We start from the raw sequence: 27089 nt of genomic DNA on the forward strand, positions 1-27089 counted from the left end.
ACCTATTAACTCACATGAAGTGTAAAGTGTTCTCTGCGCCAGAGACGCTGTCCACACTGCGGTGGTCCTAAAGCTGCTGGTCATACACGCGTTTATTATAAGCATCAGAAGGATCCCAGAAGAGCATCAACGCCTGGTAGAAGACTAACATCTCCCAACACCAGTAACAATCGCTCGAGTTCATTGTTTCAGTCTTGTTTCAACAATCTTTCCAAATCCGTTTGGTGTGACTGTCCAACCCTGTGCACAAAAAACTCACCTGGTGCCAACGTCAACTTGTCATGTTACGTCATTTGTATGCACAGGTATGGAACAAAGCACGCAGACATTTAATGCATAAGTCACATTCTGCCGATTCTGTGGTTTTTAACTTATTTTGTGCTGTTTTGACAATATTGCAAATGTGTTTTTTCTACATGAAGTGTCTGTAGTCCAGTCCCTTCATATCCATCTGATCTCATAGCCCATCCAGCGCTCGGTGCTCTCATAATACAGGACTCATGTCAGTCCCAAGAGTTCAAAAGAAGTCAGCAGTCTGCAGGACCCTTTTCTATCCTGCCCTTTACTTCTGGAATAATTTCACTCCAGTTCACCATAACTTTAAATTAGTGCTCATCCTTCAGTGCCTCAGGCCTTAACCCTGTTGCCAAAGTCTTTGACAGCGGGTAGGTCCCAGTCTTGACGAGAAATCAATAAACAAACTTCCCATAACTAGTGCGCCTCCCCCTACTTAAGCTGTTTTTGTTTCTGCTTCCCACAAGCTTCCGACCAGTGTGCCTCTCCGTCTTCTGCTCTCTCTAGTTTCCCCTCCTACTGCTTTCTTTTCAGGCTCCTCTCTGCTGCACCATCAGGAACCTCTCTTTCTCTCTCTCTATTCATCCAGTCATTTTCTCTCTCTCTCTCTCTCTCTCCCCCTAGTCTGCATGCTATTATGTCCCATTGTCCCTCTGTGTGTTTGTCTGTCTCTTCTATCTGTGTAAATGCAGTGCTGTCTCTTCTGTGTTTGGATGATCTATGCTCCTTTCAGGTCTCCATGGTTGAGAGGAGGCCATGTTGCTCAGGTTCTACCAATGTGGTGATACCCAAATCTCATGGGCGTCCTCCTGAACCCATACTTTCATTTATGCTATACAGTCTAGATATATCTGTAATTTTGTCATCACAATTTGTAGATATTGTCTTTTTTTTTTTTTCACTTTACACATGACATCTGCTGGGCTCGCTCATATGTTGTACAGCCTGTAAAGCCCCTCGAGACCAACTGTGACTTGTGACTCTGGGTCTATATAAATAAAACTGACTTGACTTCTTTAATAATTGTTGGGACAAATGATTTGCCAGCAGCTGGAAAGGCGGCCGAGAGATAAATTAAGCTGAAATCTTGCCAGATTTTACAAGTGAAAATACAATCTTAACACCGTCGTCCTGAAACGGGAGACCGCAGACTGCTTTAAAACAAAACAGCCGGGAGACAGCAGGCAACGGGTTAATATAAGTAAGGTAATAGGGTGGGCTGTGTTCTCTCTGAGACAGTCAGCTCCTCCTTAACTGGTTCTGTGAATGGGCCAGTGAGGCAGTAGGGTATGAATGGCGGAGGGATCCACCGGTACTGCCGTGTATGGGAGCCGCCAGCTCTCGATTACTCACTCCCACTCCCTCAAGGGCCGTCTGCAATGCAGCTGTCCTGTGAGCCTGTGCTTCACCGTGCCCTACTTTATCCTGTCAGTGCTGAAGCACTGCAGCAGTGCTTCCCCGGCAGCACACACACATATACAAACATACAGTGGCTTACATACTCATTACATTCTGGTGAACATGCCCACAGTGGGTGTTGTGACTCACAGACTTCGTTCGAATTTAAAGTGAATGGAAATTTGCCAAGCCTGCAGCACCTATTGCGATAATGGAGACCTCTAAAATGTTGATTTACAAAAGATTTTTCACTTTACGGGGAACACAAAGAACATAACGTAATTTGCAGATACAAAAAAATAAAGACACACACAACATCTTTCCCATTGGCTTATTGTAACGAAGGAAAGACGTGACGACGACAATTTTCACTCACTGAACTGACCTAAAGTTTTAAATATGACATATGCTAATTTTATTAGCAAATCTCAGAATAGCAGACTGAGATTAATATATTTAAGAATATGTCAGCATTATGCAAAGTCACATTTGTTACAATCTAATAATAATGATGATAACAAATGCAACAGATATTCATTCATTGAAATGAACTGTGATCTACAGCAGCACATTAGACACAACTCTTCACACGTGTAACAGAAAATTCACTTCATCATATTACTTTTTAAGAGAAATTTGTTCAGAATTATTAATTTGGACGTGAGAGTTTCTGAGACAATAACATGAAAATATTGAGTTACTGTACAGCCCACAAAAACCATTTTTCAACAACTCACAACAAGATTCTGAAAGCTCTTACTCACAATGAATCAACACATACTGTGAAGGAGAAGCCAAATCATTCATTATGTTTGGTCAAGGATCAAAGAACCAGCATATTTTATGGCAAGAAACACAATATTTTATATTCTACTCATTATCGTCTTGTTATTGCTCTAACTTTGTACTCACTTCATTCTGAATTCTGATACCTGACAACTCTATTCCCAACCAAAATTGAACCCAAACTGAAAAAACAATGTGTGAATTAAACTGCCTATGACATGTTTTTACTAAGTGTGTGAATAAAACATGTAATGTCACAATTCATCTTTTGATAGTTTCCTAAGCAGTTAACAATATCCTGCAGACTTGTTTGGCTCCAGGGAAAGCTAATGCATTTGAATAGGTTGTAACAAAAGCAAAGCTATAGTGAAGATTTGTCATGCATGGTGGTCCAGTAGGTCATTAATCAACACTGACAAAATTAAGGCCATAGGAGATTTGGAGAGCCAGACAGGAAGATTACGAGTAAGATTAAAAACAAAACAAAATAAAAAAAACAACCCTACCATCCAGTGAGAGCCAGTCGTGCTGAGATGATGGCAGTGAAGGGAGAGCGCGGGCCTTGTACTCGAACACCACTGAGTTGGAGATGATCTGGTTACTGACAGCCACCTGCAGCGTCACCAGACCCGTGTCATGGGCTGAGGAGGGACAGGATAATGAGAATGGAGTACAGAGAAAATATACACACAAAGTCACTGTTACATGGTCTTTTTATTGGTTTGGCTGGCTCAGCTTTTCATGCACAAAGACTGCAAGAGTAAACAAAAAATAGTTATAATTTAGGGCTTAAATTACATGACTGCATTAGAATTCTAATATCAACGGTATTTATTATCATTACAGCAACTCAAGAGATGGCAATCCAGCTTGACCTGTCACACCTTTTATTTATTTGAGTAAACACACATTTGACAGATAAAGTAAGTTTTAATACAAGACTTAACAATATGCTACAGCTAAACATTTAGTTTACATAAGCATTAGTCACTGTTACAAAATTGACCTGACTTGGCAGTTCAAGGGAAACCTTGATAACCAGATCACCTACATATTGTTTACCTCGAAAACAACAAGAAAGATAACATAGATAGATAGATAGATAGATATTTTTAATATATATTTTTTTGATGATAGAGATTGGCCCGTCGGTAGTAAAGCTGAACATACATTCAGCTCCTGGTTCATGAATCATCTGCGGAACCTCTGTGTAAGCATCCTTTTCTTTTCTGATTTGTGTCTGTGAGCTCTCTCTTGTCTTACCTGGGCAGTAGCAGCGCAGCACCCCTGGTTGGATGAGGGAAGCTGGGACTGAGATCTGGTCAAACAAGCAGCTGTAGTTTGAGCTTGCCTCTTGCCAAGGCCCAGTGATCAGCACCTTAACTCCACCCTGAAAGAGGGGACGGGTTGATAAAACAAACTCATATCACACCTGGCAAGTCCAATTTGAGCAGGCCTGATTACATTATTTGTTGTATCCTGCCACCTGGAGTACAAATACAAGAATGACACCAAGGAAAAGAAAACAGCTTCCTTATACTGATCTCTGCTGCCATCATGTGGACAACAAACATCATCCCACTACACCCATTACTGACAGCAAACATTATTCTGCCCTCCAGAGGTTGGAAGAGGATATTGCTGCTGATAATATAACTGTAATACTGAAAGATTGTGTATCAGAAGACTGATGAGGAAGGGGAGCTTGATGCACAGTACATTAAGAGGTCTGCATATTATTATTATTGTTATTATAATTTTCTTCATGGAATTTGCCACACATCTTTTCCATTTTCCTTACTTTCATAAGGACTACTACTTTACATTCGATCATTATCCTCTTATATAGACAACATGACTTGACTTCTGTACTCCATTGATGTTTTTTTGTGGCAGAAGGAACATTTCACATCAGTCCTTCTGTCTTGTGGATTTCACTGTGTTGATTTGAACACACTACTGATACAGTGAAGAAGAAATTAAACAGAAACTAGGTGAATCCTACATCCTGAATTTATGGACATTTATGTCATGGCAAATTAAATATGACGATTTGATTTATTGAGTTTCCCATAATTATGACAGACTAACAAAAAAGCGTGTTATTAATGCACACTAATTCAGATTTAATTTCATTGCTAGAGATGTGACATTTTGTGATATATAAGATATTTGGATCTTTATTAAAAAGGGCTCTATTCTTTAGTGTCTAATCTGGTTAAATTCTAGATAAAAACTTCATTATTATCATTATAAATAAAAGAAAATATTAGTTAACATTTTTAACATACAACAAACATAAACAACAAACATTTCTTTTATGAGGAGTTCAGCTTTCTGATTGCAGAAATGAAAACAAAACATTTCTTAAATTGTTGAAAAATAAACTGTTGCATGATCTTTCAGTGAGATAGACTGGTTTAAAATGACTTCCATTAGTATTCCCTATGCATCAAAAAAGATTTATATTTCTCTCTACAAGAAGAAAGCATACATAAGGGAAATAACAAAAAAACACCTCAAAGAAACTTAAATCTTGGAGCATGTTATCTAAAGCAGTTTGTTGGAAGTGAAAATGGTGAAGGGATCTGACCTGTCCATTAAAATAATTTACAAATCTAGAATCTAATAGATGTTTACAAGTAAGCCATCAATTCACTCTAATCTGTATTTATTTCATTAACAGGTTGTGAAAAAATAATAATTACGATGTGGTGTCACTCACCTCAGGGTAGGACCACTCAGGTGAGTAGTCAGTGACCATGAAGAGCCGGCCTGTGGCCTGAAGCATCCCCATCCCCTGGGCTACAGCTGCAGAAACCACCTCTGCTACATTCATGTAGGACAATGAGCCTGCCTCTCCTGTGTTTCCCCCTGTTCCAGTCCCTCCACTCAGAGACTGAGGGCTGCAGCAGGGTTGAAGACAGAGCTCTGAGGGGTTGTAGCCAGAGCTCCTGGCCCCTCCATCTTCCTGGCCTTGCTGGGGGGCCCCACCAGCTGCGCTCTGACTATCAGAGCTGTGGGATGTGACCAGCTGGTGAGCATATAGGGCTCCTCCAGCCGACATGGTGGTTCCACCGCCATCCACTGAGATGAAGTCATTAATGAGGTCAGAGAACTGGTTACCAAAAGAGATATCAAAGTGATCCAGACTGATCTCCATGCCCGTCCCTCCTGCTCCTCCATTAGCAGCCGTTCCACCTAGGCCTTGGTGGGTTCCGACAGAGTTGTAGAGTCCCTGGACCATACTTGTGCCCTGGAGGAGGGGTTGCAGCTGCTGTTGCTGCTGGGAGCGGTTGCTGCCATCACCGTTGTTGTTTCCATTATGAATTGCCACCCCTTCTCCTGCACCTCCAGTCCCTCCTCCACCACCATCGGAGGCCTGTCGCAGGTAGTGCTCTGTGCCCCCTCCCTCTCCGTTTCCTGCCCCACAGGCCTGAATGTGGTCTCCTGGCTTGAGTAGATTCTCAGTTCCATTCTCAGCTGCTCCAGCCTGAGCTGAACTCACACTGCCTGGTTGCTCTAAACCCACCACCTCCTCATGCTCAGCACCCAGCCCAGGAAACGTCCCCTGGTACTGTAGCAGCTGGAGAGAGCCAGCCTGACCGGGCCCCTCGGTGGGTGAGCCTCCATTACAGTTGGCCCTGTGCTGAGTCTGGTGAGCCTGGTGGTGGTGGTGAAGGTGGCCGTTGCTGCCAGGGGAGTCCGTCTTTACCACCTGCATACCCATATAAGTCCCAGAGTCATGGGAGTTGTGCTCCATCAAATGTGTTTTCTGGCCCATGCTGGGCCTCCCCTGCTGAGCCTGGCCAGTCTGAGAGGCATCCTGGAGGAAAAAGTTGGGCGAACGATTCTGGTGTTGCATGTGAGGACTGGACATAGCCTGACCAAAGCTCACTGTGGTAGCGCTGGAACTATAGTCCTGCTTGGCATCAATGGCACTGAAATCCATCTGCTCCAGGGTGGTGCTGGGACTCAAACCCCCACCAGAAGGGAGCAGGGAGCCTGCTGGGGTCAGAGTAAGGTTAGCCTGGCCTGAACCAGTACCTGATGACACAGACACCCCGCTGCCACAGTTTACTACTGCCCCCACCTGGTAGCCACTCTCTTTAGCCAGCTGTTGCTCGAAGGATGTGTCTTCCGTCTTGATATTCTTTACCAAAGCTGAGTTGAAGGTGTAGCCATTGTCTGACATGGTGGGGGAGCGCTGCAGACTGCCATTGGTGCTACTGCTGCCAGCAGATGAAGATGAGGTTGAGGAAGAGTTGCCCTCTGTCTTCATTGCACTGCCTCCATAGGTCTGGCCCTGTTTGGGGTTGTTGAGGAAGCAGTCAGGATCAAAGTTCATGTTGGTCTCTGGGATCTTGATGGTTCCAGCGTCCAAACTGCTGGAGAGCACCAGTTCCTCAGACACTCCAGCTGTAGACAGAATGGACAGACTGTCTCCTGTGGCAGTAGTCCCAGGTTCCCCTACTCCTCCACTGGGGAAGGCAAATTTGTGACGATCAGAAGTCACAGACAGCACCAAGCCTTGGGAAGTAGCGTCTGCACCCATCAGGTGACTGTTGGGACCCCCAGTAGGAGACATGCTGTAGACGGGGTCTCCAGTGACTTCCGACATAAAGACACTCTGGGACAGGCCAGACATGACAGAGGCCACATGGCTCATCCCTGTCACCACAGGGCTGTCAGCCATGTCTGGATCGCTGTTGAGGCCGCTACTGATGGAGACAGGGGAGTTCTGAGTGGTGTCAGGGACCTCAACCTGGTTGGTGGATGACACCTCCGTGCTATTCTGGTGCAGCAGGACGGGCTTGTGGACTTTGCCATTGCGTTTCTCCCTGGCGCTGCCCCCTCCGCCTCCTCCCCCAGTACTTTTTCCACCGCCATGGGCACTGTGCTCGGTCTTCCCCTCTGACACATCATTGTTTTGTACCTCAGAGTGAGCACTGCTGTAGCCACCGGAGCGAGGATCCACCTTGGGGGAAATGATGCGGTGTTTGGCGCTGTTGCATTTGTGGTGCACACTGCTCCCTGCACCTACACGAGGAGAAACAGAGCAAAAGAGGTTGGGGAATTGGACCGGTGAGAAAAAGAAAAGACAAATGCATGCTATTGATTTTCATATTAAGAATAAAAAGATGTAGACAATACTGGTGTTCAAGGAACAGGGAGAAAGATTGATGATATGTTTATTTCATTATTTTTCAGCCTATTTAAAGTGATTTTCTCCTGGGGATGAAAAAAGGTTTTATTTTTAGTACACACTGAGTGAAGCGTATGGGGAGTTTTGCAATGGCTTATCACCTTAAGTCATCAACAGTTAGCCAAAGTAACTGGTTTGAAAAATTAGTAAACAGCTCGGCTATTTCAGACATGGCTATAACACAGTCATCAGTAAACAAAAGTAATAAGCCAGTAACCCTGAAACTCAGTTTTACTATACACCAGTACCAGTTGTCCTCAACCATCTTCTTGGATCTACTCACTGACATACATAAAGATGGACAACATGTCTCCACTTCCTTCTATTGTACAAAAAAGCTGAGACTATCCTGTATACGAGCAATGTCATCTCGCTCTGGTGATGTGATTTGGAGCCATATTCTTTGCTGTAGTGACTGGATGGTGAAGTTGAGGTCTAACTTATACCCACTGACTCAATCCCAGGCAAGACTCAGCTGTCAATCATGGCATTTCAACCCTTTTTATAGTAACAAAGAACTAATTAAAACTGAACTTATTAGAAAGATTAACACTTGAACATACATCAGTGTGATAAGAACTACCTAAAATTACAGAAAGCATATTTTGGAAAAATGTATTTGAAATATACTTAGAGTTTCTAGTTTGGTTAGGGTTAGGGTTTTGGTTTTATGACCTACGCCGGAGCCGGTCACCAGGGGGCGATCATAATATTTTGGATTAATTTCTGGGGAGCTCTCATGTGGTCCATCTTTACATACAGTTAGTGGATCTACCATGTAGCAAACAGTGCCTTTATTGCCGTGTTTGATACTCTTGCTGAATTGTCCAGTTCTCTCTTGAGAGCAAACTCCACCCCACCCACTAGCCCTTACCCAGGGTGCCCGTGCAGAGGCAGTTATGAGTCCGGGGAGGTGGCTTAGTTTGGTGGCTGTCCAGAATCTGTTGCACTAGCTGCTCCACTGAGAAGCCAGAGCTGCTGTTCCCATTGCTGCAAGTCCACTTGATGCCATGAACTGCCGGGAGAGAGGAGGAGACAGAGATGTCAGCCAGCCCAACAGACCACCAGCCACGCCAACCCCCCGCCCCACCCTCTGCTCTCCCTGTCTATCTGCCAGTATACCTCATGCTGCTCACTGGACACCTCTATAAATGTCAAAGTTATCATGGTAGCTGTGAATATTTCTGTTATTTCCTGAGGCAAAACAAACAACCCACTGACTAGCCTCAGGTTAAATGGTACAGTAGTTTCATTAGTAGAATTTGAGCAGTACCTTTAGCTCTCACTATACATAAGTACCATGCACTCTCTCCTATCTTCCCCTTCATACTGAAATAATTCTTAATTGTTATCTTTTCTCCAGAACAGCTGATGTTCTCTAGTTTCCCTTCACTGTATTGTCAAGTCTCCTGCACTGTTCATTCTCTATTGTGCCTCTTTGCATCCCATGTCCGAATGTATGTTGCAAGTCCATGGCCTCCTCCTCTGTGAGTTCTGCTGAAGGTGACACCAAGCCCCATCCTTTCACCCTCCACCCTTAACCCCAACCTGTGACTCTCTTCTGACAAGGGAAGCCTCTAGGGAGGAACATCACCCAGCTGCTGCTGGATCTGTTGGTAAGGAAAGTAGAGAGGCTCTCTCCTGTGAAGCTCCTCTCCCTGCCTCAGTCACACCTCGCTAGCAACTCCTAATACTTTTCATCGCTCCACTTGCCAAGCAGCCACCACTTTTGATGAGACAAATAGTGGTTTTAGAGGCTGTAAGGTGGTAGGAGACACCACTGAGTGCTGCAGTGCTCAGGCTCTCAACCGGGGAAAAAAAGGTATTATTTCAGAAGTGAAGCATATTTAGACTATCAAACAAAATCAAGCCCACTTTAATTCAAGTTCCCTGCACTTCAGTACCTCCTCTGGTTAAATATGCAAGAGAGGTATATAAAAAAGTAAGGTTTAAAGCATGTATGAAAAACAATGGGAATCTGTTTAGTGCATGTCTGTTTGCATATAAGATAAAAGTAAATGGAAACAGCAAAAGAGGGTGAGGGCGATGCAGATTAAAGACAGAGCCAGTTAAAATGAAGTGAAAATAAGCAGGAGAACATGATTGGTTGACTGTGATAAGGATCTGACTTGAAAGCTTTAAGATCTTTTAGCAGAATCCAGGCTGGTCACCAGCAGATGTCAGTAGAACTGCTGTGATCAGGCTAAGATCATACACTCCTCAGACAACTCACTGTGGCAGTTTATGGAAACATAAACAGGATTCATTTTGATCTATTATAAAGTCAGATTTATTCAGCCATTAATCTAGGGTGACTGAGCTGAAAAAAGGATTGGACACCAAATGTGACAGGAAAGTTCCATCTAATGTCATTATAATTACTGAGCAAATAATTGTGTCTGTCTGGAGATCCCATTAGACAGAGTGGCGTGAGTCACCACTCACCTCCTGACAATGTGTAATGCAACAGTACAAATTAGATGAGGCTAGTGTTACTGACACAAATATGATAGGGCCACAGGCATACTAAAATCGCTGTCATGAATCCCCTTCTGTGACAAAGACAGCAGGGAGGCTGCAGGACAGAACTTCATCCATTCAGCTGGCTGATCTGACTCAGAGAGGGTGACAGAGCAAGAGTGAGAGCCTAATACAACAGCTTACATCTACCATGTAGCGCCATCCCTATTTGTCCAAACAATCTTGTCTCTCCTCTGCCCTGATCCCTCATGCCAGAATTGCCACAGCCCGCCTCATCTAGACGGGCGTCACCCCCGGTGGCTCTGGCTTGTTGACGTACAGTTACCACCGTGTCTGCCTGTCTGCTCCTCTCACTGAGGGTTATGTTCCAAAGCAGACATGACAGGAGCAGTGCCACTAGGTTTAATCCCAGTGGCAGCAACAGCAGAGGCACCAAACAGCAACCCAGTCACATCATCGTCCTGATGACTGCATCCTGTCATGAGCAGCATCACACAGCCCTAATGACAAACAAAGATGATCTGTAGGACACACGCATATCCCATCTGGTTGCCTCTGCGCCAATGGGCACTATATGGGACAGTGGTGTACAATAGTTTATATGATGGCCAGCCCTGTTTGTCTGTTCATCCCTGCCACTGTCTGTCTAGCCTGGAGACAGGCCTTCTGTCTGTCTGAGTGTTTGTTAAACCCGCTCATGCGCTATCTGTCAGCAGGCTAGGGGCATAGCTGGAAAGAGCGTTGCGTGCTTATAGCATTAGACCAAAAGAGTGAATCAAGCTGGCTGCCTTGTCTATGGAACTCTAGCGTGACTGAGTAGTGAAGCCAGTCTCTTGATGCCTCCTTCACCCTCTTGCTTCTTCTTTTTTCTCATCAAAGACCGCAGGGCGTTAAGGAGGAAGAGGTCAGACAAGGCGCTGTTTCACAAGCCTCATATTTGAACTGGTGTGTGTGAGCCTCTGTGCATGCGAAAGTTTTTGTGACTGAGCACACGAGTGTGTCTGTGTGTGTATTTGTCACTGGGAGACAGAATAAGCTCAACTGATCCATGAAATCCACATTTTTCCTTTGTTGTTTTTTTGTATCATTAGACGTGTCAAATGGTTTGCGCACTGAAATATCGTGAACAGAATAACAAAGGGGAAGAGCAAGACGGAAGAGGGCAATTATACTGCAAAGGCTGACAATGTTCGGGGAAAAGTAAGTACTTGACATTAAACTGAGGGTTTGCTGACAAAAATCAGCATGTGAAATAGGTACCATCGTCATTATGTAAGAGCAACTTCCCAGCATATGGCCACACATTACTTACATGACCCAGTGTCAAACATACTGTTCTGTACTCTGCTGCATTCATGCAAGTTTTTTTTTCACATTCCTGGTAAAAGGAAAAAGGGAATCTGCCAGTTAATCTATTCAGCCTCTGAAGAATCAAGGAAACTTCTTGTGAAATGAAAAAAAAACCAAAACAATAGGCCAGTTTGGTAAAAAAAACCAAAAAAACCAAAAAAAAAGCTCTATGTTAAGATCTAATGTATAATTTAAGATTAAATAATGCATAGATAATACAGCATGACTTCATCGCAACTCATCGCAAGGCTATCTCACAGTACCACTAGATGGCAATGTTGCTCCATCGCTGAGCCTGTGTTGACATGTTGGCTCTTCCAGGAGAAATAGAGAGAGGGACAGAGAGGATAGAGGAAGAAAGACAGAGAGCAAAGAAGGAAAGCAGGAGAGGGATTTTTTTGCTCTTTATGTAGCCCCCTCATGTAGCCTGGCAGCTAGAAGGCATCTCACACTCACCCTCTTTATCCCAACAACTCCCAAAGTTAATGACTTTACGCATTACTGCAAATGGCGCTTGGTTTTTACATTAAGCCACAAATGTAATGAATACAGTAGGCCGTTGTTGAGAAGCAGACCTGAGGTAAGGCTCTGTGTTAAAATATGACCTAAAACTGATAGCAAACAAAGCAGTGAGGAGGATAACAATGTAGCCAAGACTTCAGTGATGATCTTGACTGCCTTGTCAGTATGCAGCCAGCATGCGTGTGCGCTTGTAAAGCTGCTGACACGTTCCTCTTCACCTGGCCACATCACCAATAATTGGCCATCGGAATATCAGTCAAAGCCCTGCTGGCCCTTGCCAGACACACCCAAATCACAGTGTGGTTGTTAAAGGTATCTTAAGAGCTCTATGAGAGATGATGTTCAGTGCACGACAAGCTCTCCATTTGGCTATCATCATCATCAGGCAAACCCTGACTTTTTCCAAAACATTGCTTCAATCTTTGGGCAGGTCTAGAGACTCATAAAAACACAGTGCATCTCACAGAGCCTTAGTAAAAGCTGATAACAACAAGGATCAATCCATTGAGGGGGAGAGAGACAGAGAAAGTCAGAGAAGAAGTGGGGGGGGGGGGATTTCTGGTGAGTCAGACATTCTTGCTCCCACGCACTAACATGAATCAATAAACAGCTTGCTGCCCTCCTCTGCCTTGACTTCGTTCTTGGGCCAGAGAGGAGGCGCACTCTCAGCCTGGCCGGAGTGGTGCCAGAGGTCTGGGGGAAGAGCCGAACTTTGACCCATAACTAGCAGACGGCTCCAGGAAGAGCGCACACTCATATAACAAAGTAGGAACACTGACTGACTGAAAATGCGCTCTGACTGAGGTGCTGAGGGCACTAAGTGTACCAGCTATCAGCTAATAGGACCGGACATTAAATCCTAAGACAAGAACAACAGCCGCTATGTTAAGTCTTTCCATGCAAGCAGGCAACTGAAGACTATTAAAACCCTTTTAGAGGAGACAGCAACCGTCTATATTAAAGGCTATGAAAGAAAGGCTATGCATGACAGTTGAAACTGATGAATACATAATCCTGAATGGGATTATTCAAATACTCACACATGGGCTTGAGCTGGCCAATCAGTTCCTCCTTGGTCCACTTGGCCCACTCCTTCTTGTCGGTATTGATGGAGCACAGGATCGGACCACATGGTTTACCGCAATCCTCAATGGCTGGGACATTCAAATAGTGGACGAGCACAATATCAGGGTTCTGTGGGGAACACAGAAAGACAGAGGGAGGGAGGGTGAGGTTAGATAATACCAAGGATTGTCTGTCTAAAAGCACCGTTTCATAAGGATACAACAGCAAGAAGCGGTAGTGACACAAAGATACTGTGGCTCAGCTGTGAGGGCTTTTATGTGGAACATGCCAGCTGGTTGGTGAGAAGTAAAATGTTTCTGAACAAGAAACACTGGATGATGTACACACAACAGAAGAACAGAACAGCAAATGCAGAACCCAAAACACAAACAGGGAGAACAAATCTGAGATCAGAAATTTGCAATCATCTCAGTCATCATGTGGCACTCTGCATCCCTCTATCTCCTAATGTGTGTGTGCTTAGATGTAGCGTATGTGCCCAGTTAAATGTGCGTTTGTAAGTGCACATGTGTGATAATTACAGTGTGTGCACATGTAGCACACTTATGGCATTTTGTCAAGTTCTCCCACATGCTGAGTTGATGCCCTCAATTAACTCTGCCTGTATTTACCAAGTCAAAACTAAACAATTTGCTGGCTACAAATTGTTACTGGGTTACCTCTGCAAATTCCCTAAATTGACAGCTTATGAATAATAGGTAGTGCTTAAAGGAATGTTGTGCTGGTGTGAGTAACATCAATTCGCTTCTGTAATCATGAAAAGCTTTGATTACTGAGCATGGCATAGTCTCACACGAGGAACGCTCCCGTTTCAGTCCTTATCGCTTCCAATTTATTCTAAACATCTGACTGCTGCGAAGCACACACAAACATGAGCTCACAAGTACAGCACAATATCCCAACACTGATGCCTAGGAAACAAATAAAACTGCACTGATTATAAGTGACCCGTAAGCTGCCAACTATAAGCAGGTATAAAGGTAAAGGCAGGTATATATAGGGATGAAAAATTCTCATCAGATGTATGAATGAACGAGACGAAAAGGAGGCCCAGTGACTTAAATGCGTGCATGCAGTCACAACTAAACAAGACGCAAGAATCGACAAACCAACAAAGGCCTTGATAAAGAAAAATGCTGTGACAACATGTGTGTGTGTGACTGCAGTTTGAAGCTTCATCAGTACTAAGTGGTAAATAAATCAAGGCACCACTACTGTAGGTCTGTGCTCCCTCTCAGTGTGTACCATTAATCTACGACTACACCTCCTCCCCTCTCTCTCTCTTCTTCTCCACTTTTATCAGACAGGGATGGGGTTGGGGGCAATCAGATCTAAGGAAATAATTACTTCTTTGAAAAAAATAAAAATAAATAAAATCCCAAATGATATCAACAACTACTACTTTCAACATGTCTGGGCAGTTATAGCCCCTTTGGTGAAACGGCAACAAGTCGCATGTAAAACAGTTTTGAGAGGACATATGACCTCGCTCCACCACTTCTGTCAGGAGCTGCAGCTGGACATTGCAGCATGTTAACTTAATCTTAACTGCTCCCCTTGTCCCCTGTCATTGGTATGGACACTATGCGACGGCTGCTGCCCTGTTGGATGGAGATGGCACAGGGTGGTGTGTGATGTCCCCAGATGGCATCACCAGCTGTGTAAATAGCAAAGAGATGCCCTCAATCTTCACTTGGAATGGGAGCGTCAAATGTAGACAGCTTCATTCAGTTATGAGCGTACATAAATGTATGTGGATGTACGGGTTCAGGTGGCAGTGCATGTGCATAGACACACAGTTAATGCATTAGTGTTTGCAAACACACACGCACGCATACAGACTGAACAAGAACAAACACAACATGCAAGGGTTAGCTGTGCACAACCACATACACGTATACACACAATCTCCTCCTTCCAACACCCACAACTCCCAGCTGTTTCCTACCGTTTCACACACAAATATGCATGCGCACACATATGCACAAAGCACAAAGGAGGGGAGGGGATGTGGCAGCCTTACAGCTAGCTCATCCAAACACAAGTAATCTAATGCTGTGCTTTACTATCAGGTATCTATCTGTCTGTGTGGAACTTTCCCTCTCTTTCACAAATCTTGTTTCGCCTCTTTCTCTCTTCTTGCTTTACAATATATTTAACAGTTCCCTCCCAACTCAGGCCCTCCTCCACTCTGAGAGGAAAAGAACACAATGAAAATGTAAGGCATAACATAAATCTATCAGGATGCTAATTTAATTTAATTTCCTGCTGGCTGCTTTCTTTTTCCACAGTGTAATATCAGGAGTTGGTTCTCCAGGACTAGAGGGGGAAAAGGCTGAGGGGGAACTTTTGCCTGGATACTATTTTCCAGAGAAAATGAGATCTCATTAACTTATTGATTAATTGTGTAATGTAGTCTTCTGGTTGTTTTTTCTTTTGTTTCCCATGCGGGTCTCAGGGCAGCTTTCCAGCCTCACTTCCGCAGTGGAAGGGAAGACTGGGATAGAGTTGCAGGAGCCTGTGGTGTGCATTTGGATGAGATTGTGATGGTGTTTGTATGTCTGTGTATACATTTGTATGCTACTATGTGTATGTGAGCTTGAGCCTATGAATACATACATGTCTGCACGTTGGCTACATTTACACGTATATGTGCCAACCACACATGTAAGGCCTTTCAAAGCATGAATATATCATGTATGTGTAAAACGTATCATGTCTCCAGCTAGCATTTTGATGTTGCTGTGTTGTGTTAATGTTTACTGCGCCTCCCTAGAACAGATGGATAGATGTTGAGATAATTACTAGCAGAGTCTTGGGGAGTCAGCCATGGGGGCGGAAGGCCTGCTGAGTGGGTGGTGGAGTGTCTTCCTACCCCTCCTTTCACCACTCTTTCACACATGCAAACACATGCAAATACATCAGCACACAAAGGCAGGCATGAACATAAATAAAGAACACATTGTCATGTGCACGCACAAAATCACAGTCAGATACACAGTGCATGTGACACCCCGGAAAAAGTTGACGTGCCGACACTTTGCACACATATGCATATGCGATATGCAGGACATCGCCATCGCAACCAGAGGATAAAGGTGCTGTTGTAGCCAGGCAACAGGTTTCTCTGGCACCCACGCACTTAGAAGCAGCCAGTGCTCCTACGATCTTTCAGTGACTGCCTACCTCATCCTGAAGTCATAAAAACAGGGTGCTTTACTCCAAAAGACAAGGAGGAAGAAATATTTGTAATGGAGCTCAGGATACAGACAGAGTTAGATGTCAGCAGAGACAGAGACAGTGACCTTCTTCTTTGAGCTGAATGTGAGATAGTGAATGTGCATGTTGAGCTGCAGGTGAGATATAATTAACTGAAGCTTACAAAGCACATCTACTGGTGGAATCTGGTAAGGATGGTCAAGTAATGTGTCTGCTGTCTCGTTAAGTCTCTGCGACCCTGCCCCAAATCTACCATGCTCTTGGAACAGCACCGTGTAGCCGCAACTCCAACAGCTCACCACAGCTCAGCTCATTAAGGGACAGAGAGCAAGGGAAAGAGAGTTCCAGGTAGTGATACATGTAAAGGCAGAGAGACGGAGACAGAAAGAAGAATGAGTGGAACAGTTCTTATATTGTCAGGCACGCAGCTCTGCTCAGTGGTTGTACTCTTCCATAGCAGGCCTCGCTTTCACAACCCGTGCACAGGAGTGATAAAAACACCATTAACATGAAAGGATCTTAATTGAGAGGGGATGCTTCATGCAACGTGGATGAGCTTGGGAGTGCGGGGGGGAACCTTGTTCCTCTCTGATAAAATAACCCACACTGTGGAACGGGGGCTTCAAAGCCTGTCATACTGAAGGAGAGAGCAGAGCAGAGAGGGGCTCAGGTAAGGGAAAAGCCCCCGTTTCCCACTTTTACTCTGAGGAAGGAATGGGGAAAATAAGCAAAGGAGGAAAGGAATGAGATAGTTCTTCTTCTGAGAATTGAACTAGTAGAGTATAGTGATATCCATTTCAGTACAAAATATCATGAAAGCAGAAGCAGTCAATTGTTTTGTCACAAACAGTAACAAGGTATAAATACAGAGGGGAGGTGCATTTGTTGGTGTATTTGTGTTTGCGGCTTTATCTGTGCCTTCATGATTTTGCATCTGCCTACATTAAATCAAAAAATAGCGTGTGAATGAGTGTCTGGAGGCAGATTTCTCTATGTTGGCTGGCGTACACACATCAGCATGCATGCAGAATGAGCGCAATGAGCTGTGAGTGTGAGTCTGAGTGCATCTGCTATTTTGACTGCATATTCATGCTGTCTGTGCTTGCAATGCGTATTAGAATTTGTGGTGTGCATCTTCGCATATGTCTGTACAGTTTCATGAGCATAAGGAACACCGGCGTGCTATATGCATGTGTTTCATGTCGTGTGCTGTGGTCCACTGAATGGGTATGAGGGGTTATTAAGGCCCTGCTCCCTCAGCTGTGAGGGGGCAGTTGCCCTGGCAGTGGCATAGTGATGGATGGCGTGGGGTGCCAGTCATTAGGCAGCCTCCTGGCCTCTGGCACCGAGATTGCACTCTTAAACACCGACCTCCCCTGCCTGTCCCCAAACAGCGCTGCTCATTTCAAGGTCAACTGCCTCTGTGGTGCTGTAAGTTCACCTCCACAAGGCACAAGACTTCTTCCTTTTGTTCGGTACCTTTATCGCTCAGTGCCAACGAGTGTGTTTTGGAATGTGGGGGTGGCTGGCTGGTGCTTTGCCTCGTGCAGACACACAAAAGCAAAGATGCACAAATGCAGTGCATCAACACACACACACACCAAGGTAAACAAAACTACACGTCAAACCCTCCCAAAAAGGCAGCAAACAGCCTGAAGCTCCTGTCTACGTAGCAGAGCAGTCCCCTATCTGAACCGCCTTTCCCCCCTCTTTCTCCGGGTCCTGTATGACAAACTCTTTGTTTAAATGTTCCCAGTTTAGAATACAGACACCCTAATTGGGGTGTCTGGAGTCAACGCTCAACTTAACTGCTACAGTTCACCCTCTACTGCACCCGGCTCTCCACCAACTACAACACTGCCTGAGTGCCAAGCTAAAACGATGCCCGGGGTGGGTACAATCAAGAGGTAAGTTTACAGAGGATTTCTTAATGTGAACTGCCTCGACTGCCTCCATCCAAGGTCTGTGTGAGAGAGAGAGGGCAGCGCAAGAGGCACAGCAGGAGATCCTGATTGAGGGAAGATTCATACTCCACCTCTTTACCTTCACTACCTAGTATACTGGCTGGGAGATATGAAAGGCAGAACTTGGAACTTTTGAGGAACAGGAAGAGGCCAGCATGTTTGAGCGTGTTTCAGAGGAAGCCAGGGGCTGAGGCCTGTGATGTTTAATTCAGTAGCACATAATCACTCCGATGGAGTTGAGAGCGGGGCTTTAAATAACTCAGCTTAGAGGGGCAGAACTACTTCACTCTTGGGTGGGGGAATGCAAGTCTGCGTGCATGTGTTTGCGAATGCGCACGTGTTCGTGCACTTGTGTGTGTGTAATTGTGCATATGTGAGCGCATTTCACATTTCTGCATGTCTGTGAGTGAGTATGCACAAGAGCGCTCCTCTATTTTTCTGTGTTGCTCCTCCTTTGCTTTGAAATATTTTATTTGTGCAGTGCACCACAGTAAAAGGTGGAGTGGGTTTGTTGCTGTGCCAAGCATCTGCATGCATTACAATAAAAGTGCAAAAGGCCAGTATTCAGAGCCTGAATATGGACGAGCATTCTGGATGCCAAGCAGGCAGGCAATAAGTCAGGCGGTAAGCCGGGCAGTGAGGCATTGAAGCCCCTTTAGCTGCCACAACTCAACTCACAGTTTACAGCCTACTTATTCTTCCTAAGGCCCTTACAGAGCACTCTACCCTCTCCATTAGTTGTGGTGGTCCCTAGTGAGAAGCCACATCGCCCAGGGGCAAGCTGAGAAAAGGCCATCAGGAGCCCGTCCGCCTGCCATAATGGCCTTGGCTGAGCCCATGGCACTGATCCTAATATTCAGTGGCCATCCAGGTGACAATGAGTCACTCTGGAATAAAAGGAGCGAGAGGAAGCTACTGAGCTCTTTCTCAGACACAGGAAGGATTTAACCGTGTGCTTTCTCTTCATGGCTCTTTTCTTTTGTTTCCGCCTCAAAATAACCTCTCAACCCCTGGCTTTCTCTGAGTTTTTTCCACTTGCTTGCTCTCTCATTTTCATCTCTTCCTCCTAGGGCAGAGTGCAATTCATTTGGTGGGGGAAAAAACAGCTAATGCCATCTCTCTATACTCCCTCTCCGCTGCTCTCGCTTCCTTTCATATCAGTGCTGAGTCTGATTTGTTTGTGTGCGTCGTCTTTCTCCCCGTGCCAGTCGACAGGGCGTGCTATTTATGTGCCTCTGCCCGTGTCTGTGAGCGAATCAGGACTTCACAGGAGCAGCCAGGGGAGAAAGATGTGCTGGTGCATTTCTAAACAGGGAGTCACAAGGAGGACTGATGTGTGTCCAGCAGCAAGACAGTCCAACCTGGCTACTATCTGCTTCTGCAATGGCCCACTGAACAACAATAGATAACACCGGTTGTCAGCATCAGCAACAACAACCATGCGGGTTGTAACAGAAAACAGACCCAGCCAAGCACAAACTAACAGAACATAAATGCACATATATGCACACATATAGATATGTACTCACACTACACATGTATCAAGAGACTTACACACAATGACAACAGCAATGGCCACAGGACTGCTGAGCCTGTGTGCTCTGTCAAGCATGGTGAGGGGCTCATTATTATTACTGGGCTGGATACTGGAGCAGCCCCAGAGCTCAGCTTGGCAAGACCTCTCTCTGGAGACACACACACACAAACACACACACACTGGCCTCTACACACGCATCCATACACATGTACACACACATACACACCATACAAATGGGTAATCAAACGTCTGCCCCTGGGGAAAAAAATGCTGAAACGGTTTCCTAGCAACCAACGGTGTGTATTGGGTCCACATGAAAAATGAAAAATAAAGACAGTGTGCATGTGTATGTGTGTGTGTTTGTCTGTGTGTCTATGAGAGAATGGAAAAAATGAGGTTGAGATTAACAGTGCATATTAAAGAGAGATAGAGGGGTTTATGGGGTGAAGTATGGAGTAGCCAGAGATAAGAAATCGTGAATGGGATATGAAAAGGTAATGAAGAGAGAAAGAGAAAAGGCACCATCAAAAGTCTGCCAATCTGATCGACAAACACAAGCATTTCCCCAACCTCTCTATGGGGGCACTGTTGACTGCGAGTTGATGCACGGATCCAGTCCACACACAGCTAAGGTCATGGGAATGTGTGATCAGATCACTGCTAGCAGAAAGATCATCAGGGGAACAAATCAGTATCTTACACACTGTTACAAATATGTAGCAACACTGCAGGGGAGGACATTATGCAAAAACCAAAGCACAGGCTTCAGAAAACGTCCTAAAACGCAGTGCTACGCATCACACCAGGCTCAAATCCTTCACACGGGGGGTGGAGGGTTCTGTGCTATACCAAGGCAATCGGGTGTGAATAGTGGTTTGTAAAATTGCTGTACAAAGAAGAGTACGTGAATCTCTGGTGCTCTAAAGAGGGTTTTGATCTCTGCTGTAACTAAAACATAGCAAGTCCCCTTTAAAATCACCAACAAAAAGACGAGTTATACTTTATTATTTTATCTGCGTGCAAGCTTGTGAAATGCAAGGCGCAAAGCGGCGTGTAATAGAGTGTGTGTGTTTCTATAAGATACTAGTGTGTGTGATTGTGCGTGTGCATGTTTGGTACATCTGTCTGTAAAACTGTGTGTGTGTGTGTGTGTGTGTGTGTGTAGTGAGAAGTATACTATCTCCATCCAGCAGCTGCCACAAAGAGGCTTCCCAAAACAAGCGCAGGGCCATGACAGAGACAGAGCGACCGCAGCCTTCTGGTGGTGTAATAGGAAATTAATTGAGACCATCAATATGGTATTAATCATTAAAGCACAGGTGCTGAGGTGGCACTTTGCTGACTGCTCTGCTGTTGGCAGCACTCGCATACACATACAGTAAAAGTTTGACCTGCTGTTTGTGACAAAAAGAGAGAAGTAGAGACAAAGGAAAAAGGAAAGTCTGTATCCTGCACTTCTACACATAGAGGCAGCAGGTCAGATTTTATACACAGAAATCCAAGGTCATTCTTACTTTTGCCTAGAAATTGGTTCTTGTTCACCTCTTTTGAGCCTCCTCAGATAACGACTAAATAGTGAGACAGAAATTGAATAGGAGTGGGTGTTCTGAGAGACGTTCAAATCAGAAAATGTCAGGTAAATTTGGGGAAATATTCATCAGCTCCCTTGGAAGCCATGTTTCTTATAACACCTAATCCTTCGTGAGGCAAAGCGCAGTGAGGACTGGAGTGTCGGTGTTAATCAGCCAGAGGAGAGCCAAATTGCAGCAACTACATTAAGCCGTTAAGCACACCACGTCGCCAAATTGTTGAAGGTGTCTCACTGAGACGAATGCTTCTTCTTATGAATAATACATTTCACACATACACACAAAGCCAGACATACTTTCTAAATGTGTGCATGTGAGCACACATGCAGATACACACACACACATGTCACCGCGCGTGTGACTCGTGCTGAGACAGTGCGAGAGCTGTGCAGGATAGGAAAGTTTTGACACATTTTCTTTGGACTGAATTAAGTCCAGCATCAACTAGTCTCCACAAACACTTTACACCAAACTCTCGCTACCCCATGTCAGTCAGTGTCAAGGCTGAGCCTATGAAATGTTTATGATTCAGGAGCTGTAGATAAGATGGAGATTGATCTGGATTGAAAGGCAAATAAGATTGCCAAAGTCCAGAGTCAGCTGAAAAGCAGGCAGAGCGAGCAGAGCGAGGGAAGAAAAAGAGAGTAAGAGGAGAAAATGCATTAACACAGGTCTGGCCCTGAGAGAGCATAGAGTAATGAGTACTTCCTCTAGACACGGCGAATACTGGGGAGAGAATATGGACACACCATCATGACCAGCTGATTGATGCATGTGTGCATGTGTGTGTGTGACCGTCTGTATTTGAACTGTTTGTCTGATTGTTGCCTTGCTCGAGACTTGCAGCTCTTGACTACTGACACCATCCTTGTTCTATGATGAAAGAAAGATGAATTTTGAATGAAAGACCTGGCACACCTAATGATGCTATCAAGAAAGCACGGGTCTTTTCAAGCTATGATTTACAAGGAAGGATTTAAAATTTATAATTACTGGAGGTATGTTTCAGGAAAAGGACAAGGTACCAAATATGAACATATAGTATGTATGTATAGTACAAAAGACAAGGAGTTCATGAGAGAACAGAAGACCCTGGCTCTCTTTAACACCCTGGTGATAACAAATCAGCTTTGATTTGCAATATCTAAGTATGGAACAAAAGGGGAAATGATGTCATCAAGTAGAGCGTTTCTCAGAGGCCAGAGGAATGTGTGTGCATGCATTAATATGTGCATTTGTATGTGTGCAAACGGGACGGATGGAAGGATAAGACCCTTTGATGTATCCCCAGAGGGCCCTGGCCAGCTTGAAGGAGAGGAACAGAGCAGAGGCCACCGGAGAGTTGGGGCCCGAGCCCTGGGGCCTGTTCCTTCCCTCCCCCTCTCGGCCTGCCTTCCCCACCCTCCTCTGATCAATACTGGGTCCTAATCACTGAGGACATTACGGTAGTCCTCTCTTTCTCTCATCTCCTCTCTTACTTTTTCATCTCATGCTTTTACAACCTGTCTCTACCTGCCATTGCCAGCTAGTATAAATTACACACTGTTGTTTATCCTCTGTACGTGTATGTGTATGTGTTTGTGAGCGTGCATGCGTCCATATGTGTCCATGCCTTTGCACGTGTCGGCCACACGCGTTCTGTCAGTGTCTCTATACATATTTGTGAAAGGGAGGCAGTGTGAGTCTCTGTCAGTATGTGTACAGTCTTATACAAGGCTGTTAAAATGTGCGCATGTGTCTCTGCACGAGATAAGACAATATCCTTGAAAGAGCAACACCAACATAAACCCCAGTGAATTATGAGCAGCATGCATAAACTTGAATAATAACACATCCCCTCATTTCAGTGGCTTTATCCCAGTTATCTAATTGCCCATGTCTTTTTTTTTTCTTTAATAAACTAATGAATGTGGTTGGATTGAGGCCTGGAATCACATAGGCAGCAATAAGTAGCGCGGCTTTAAACCCCAAACTGCATCAGAACAGCTGAATAATTTGTAGGAGAAATAATTACGGGGCAGAAGAGCAGGCATCAATCCTGGAACACCGACAGTGCCCTCGCTGGAAACCACCTCACCCATAAGCCAAGGCTCCATTAGGTATTGTCTGGGGCCCACAGGCTAATTTGTTTGCATCAATAATACATTCAAAGGATTTATCTAACTTGCAAATGAGTGTTCATTTACTGGTCCAAGAGGCAGGGAGGAGAGCAGGCAGCAGGAGAGAAGGTGTGAAAGGCTGAAACAGCTGGTTGGGGCTATCTGGGACATGGTTAACCCTTTGCTAGGCAGCAGGACGGAGGTCCATAGCTACCAGTTAGTCTGTAGCATTCGGAAATGGTTGATTCTGACATGCTTGGATCACGGCCACTGTTTATGTAGGGCAGAGACAGGCCAAGGTGCTGGTGACCAACCCTTGGAAAGGCATCAAAAATGACTCAGAGTCCCAGCACAGCCAAAACTTATTACCTACTGCTCCGAATATTCTCTGATCGTATGCCAGATGACAAAATGACAAAGAGGAGTGTGTCTCTGCGTATCTTTGTTAGAAGACAGGGATATGGCATTAGTGAGATGCAGTAGGCTGTCCATGGGGGACACTGGGATCCCCAACAGCCTTTGATCTCTGCACTATGTCGTCTCCCACAGGTGATACCAGGATACGCACGTCTCAAAGAAGTGGAAGGAAAAAGAGGGGGGGAGAAAATGATGAGGGTTATCCAGAGTGAGCTAGCGAAGAGAGAGAGGGAGAGACAGAGGAGATGAGAGAAAGAGAAAGATGGGAGAGGAGGAAGGAAGCTGGCCATGAACATATGCTGCCTTTCTGTGCCAAGCCCCACTGGCTCAGGCAACCCACGCACACGCTGTACTGCTGCTGCTGTTGCCACTCCAGCCCTCTCCAACACCAACACCACGGCACTACTTAGTCAAACAAAGCTGTAGAGATGAATCTGGAAAGAGACGGGGTCTCCCCAGTCTCAGCGGTGCCAGGGGAGGGCTGCTTAGCTTGGGTAACACAGCCTGATTATACATGCACACATACTGTACATATACAAACTAGTGGCTTTCAGCTGTATGGCTCACCGCCTCCTAAATCTGTGACACTTCTGATGTGGGTCACCATACGAGGGAGATTTTTATCATCTTTTCATGAGCTAGTCACTTTAACTTTGATTCTTTTTGATTAATTATTGGTGGAAGCTGCAAAATATTAATTTCTCCATTCCAGGCAATACAGTGGGATATAAAAATGTATTTTTTTTGTACTTCTTTTTTCAATAAACTTGAAAAACAGTGAAATAATTTCGCAGTCTTTGTAGGGGAAATCAATCCGTCGTTGACAAAACCAGATAAAGCTGATTGCATTATGTTTTCTTTTCCTGTTGAAGATTTAGCACAAATTTTAATAGCCTGGAGAAGCTGTGTGTGAGACTCTGTATGTCAGACACAGACAAGAGAACTGTGCTTACTGGTGCTGTGATGTTTGATGTACTGCTTACCTAAAGGTATTATTAACACTGGCAGTCTAGAGGGTTCATTTCAGTTTTCATTGCTTTTATAAGCACCAGGCTTAAAATTCACAAAAAGGTCACACACTAATATTTTTATACAACACTTAATAAGATTTTTAAGTTATATCATTTATGTGTGAAAGATTTTGTGTAATGAGGCGCTTACATTAACTGCAGCAGTGCGGCTTAGGGGGTTTCACAAAAATGTTTCACATAATGACTGACCATGTATTTGATTTTACCATGTTGTTAGAGAAAAGGACGGCGGGAGGGAGTGGAGGGCGAGCGGGATCTGAATGGCTTTGGAGCAGTACTGAACATGGCTCCCCACTGGGATTCAAACCAAGGGCAAAAAAAACAAAACACAAAGAAAATGCAGGCAAAGATCAACGGCACAGATCTAAATTGCTTGCTAACACACACATGCACACACACACCCTTGTACACTCCAATAAACTACACAAACCCACACATGTAATAGACCCCTACAAGAATGAAGACACACAAACACCCTCAGATGCCCAGATATATAACAACAAATGCTTGTATAACACAGAAATCAAATTCTGGGTTCATCTTGCAATCTGAGCCTCGCAAACTCAATTCCCCTCTGACGTCTGGCCGTCTCACAGTCCTCACGCCTTTTCCATGTGAACGAATGGGGTCAGTATCACCACATAAACATCATCCTCTGCTCTCTTCCCCCTCTCTCCCCTTTCTCGGTGAATGGATGCTGAGCACTGGTGCATATCTACGCAGGGATGGCAAGGGCACAGAGGAGAGAAAATCAATACTATATCTCACCACTAAGCACAATCCCAACCAAAAGCAGCTGGAGTTTGCAGGTTGCTCCATAAACTGGACGGCTTCATCTGGCTGGCCGCTGTGTCGGTGGATTGCTACAGTAATGCACTACAGCACAATGGCCTAGGCCAGAGCCTGCCAGACACAGAGGTACACACACACACACACACACACACACACACACACACACACGACACACATGCACAGAGACAAACAGCATACTCCCAGGGGCTGGGGAATAGCAGCAAGCAATGAGAAAAACTCTCATGAGGCAGGAACAGGGTTGACAAACACACTCTCTCCTCAGTCACAAGCAAGGAAAAGCACCTCTGTAACATTTAGTCCACCACACAAACACACACACACATATACATTTGCACACACACATTGGCATTGCACAGAGAGGGCCCTTAAAATACCTGTTCTAAAAATAGAAGGCGAGAAGCGGGAAACGGGACTGAGGCTATTATTATTGCACACACGTTCTGCCTGGTCCCACCAAGGAAAGGGAAGAGACTAATGATTTTCCTGGTGCAAGCAATTAAAAGACTATTTGTCACCTGCCAGGCTGCATATGACGTTAGGGGCCTTGGCAGAGGACCACAGAGCAACTCCACACTGTACACGCTCAAAGCGGGCTGCTACATTACAAGCGTTCCAGAGGCAGAAACGGTGCACGAGAAACAGGTGAAGCTGGAGGGTGACAGAAAGGAGGGAAGTCAAGGGAAAATGAGGTAATAAGAGAGGAAAAGGTACGTTTCAATAGAGGAACAGAGTTGGGTAAACGGCTGATTTATTCGGACAGGTTAACACCAGGCCAGACAGCGCCTCAGACAGCACACTGCCATCAGGAAGTCATGTAATATTTAGAATTCAGCCAATGAAAGTCATTCTCCCGCTGCTAGGCTTCTGGCTAAAATAGAAATGTATATTCCCCCCCCTCTACTCCACCCTCCCTCACCCCCTAAGAGCACATGAAGAGAGAGAGACTTCAGTTCTGTGCAATCCATATCCCCGACTCGTTGTTCCCTCACTCTCTTTTGGGCTGCCCCCCACACCTCTGGGAGAACAGTCTGTAACATGTTCACAGATTCACTTCAAATGAATAAAACTGATAATGAACAAATAAATAAAATTGCATTTCACTGAAAATCAACATTTTAATGCAATAATTCCTGCTTTTGCTGCAGTTTTGCATCAGAAGGTAAATGCTGTCAACAGTTCGGGGATAAGAGGAATAGCCTGTCAAATCTGACTTAATGGGTTCACTGAAGAAGTCAACTTTGTTTTGTTTTGTATTTTGTAGTTAAGCTCTTCCCTGTTGGGGTACGAATGGAAGGAA

General features: G+C 44.8%; 1 protein-coding gene across 7 annotated transcripts in view; it reads right to left on the bottom strand.

The window, feature by feature from the left end:
* The window catches only part of camta1a (calmodulin binding transcription activator 1a), a 264990-nt gene that overhangs the window by 19365 nt on the left and 218536 nt on the right, over positions 1-27089 (bottom strand). For 6 of the 7 annotated variants that reach the window (XM_046396757.1, XM_046396762.1, XM_046396760.1 and 3 more), the window contains 5 exons: positions 13078-13231; positions 8559-8699; positions 5204-7518; positions 3742-3868; positions 2985-3119 (listed from right to left, as the gene is read on the bottom strand). In XM_046396757.1, coding sequence (XP_046252713.1) covers positions 2985-3119; positions 3742-3868; positions 5204-7518; positions 8559-8699; positions 13078-13231 — 2872 coding nt within the window. The remainder of the gene's footprint in view (positions 1-2984; positions 3120-3741; positions 3869-5203; positions 7519-8558; positions 8700-13077; positions 13232-27089) is intronic. The other variant, XM_046396764.1, reaches the window with a different exon arrangement.

Source organism: Scatophagus argus, chromosome 8, assembly GCF_020382885.2.
Source record: "Scatophagus argus isolate fScaArg1 chromosome 8, fScaArg1.pri, whole genome shotgun sequence".
Lineage (NCBI taxonomy): Eukaryota > Metazoa > Chordata > Actinopteri > Scatophagidae > Scatophagus > Scatophagus argus.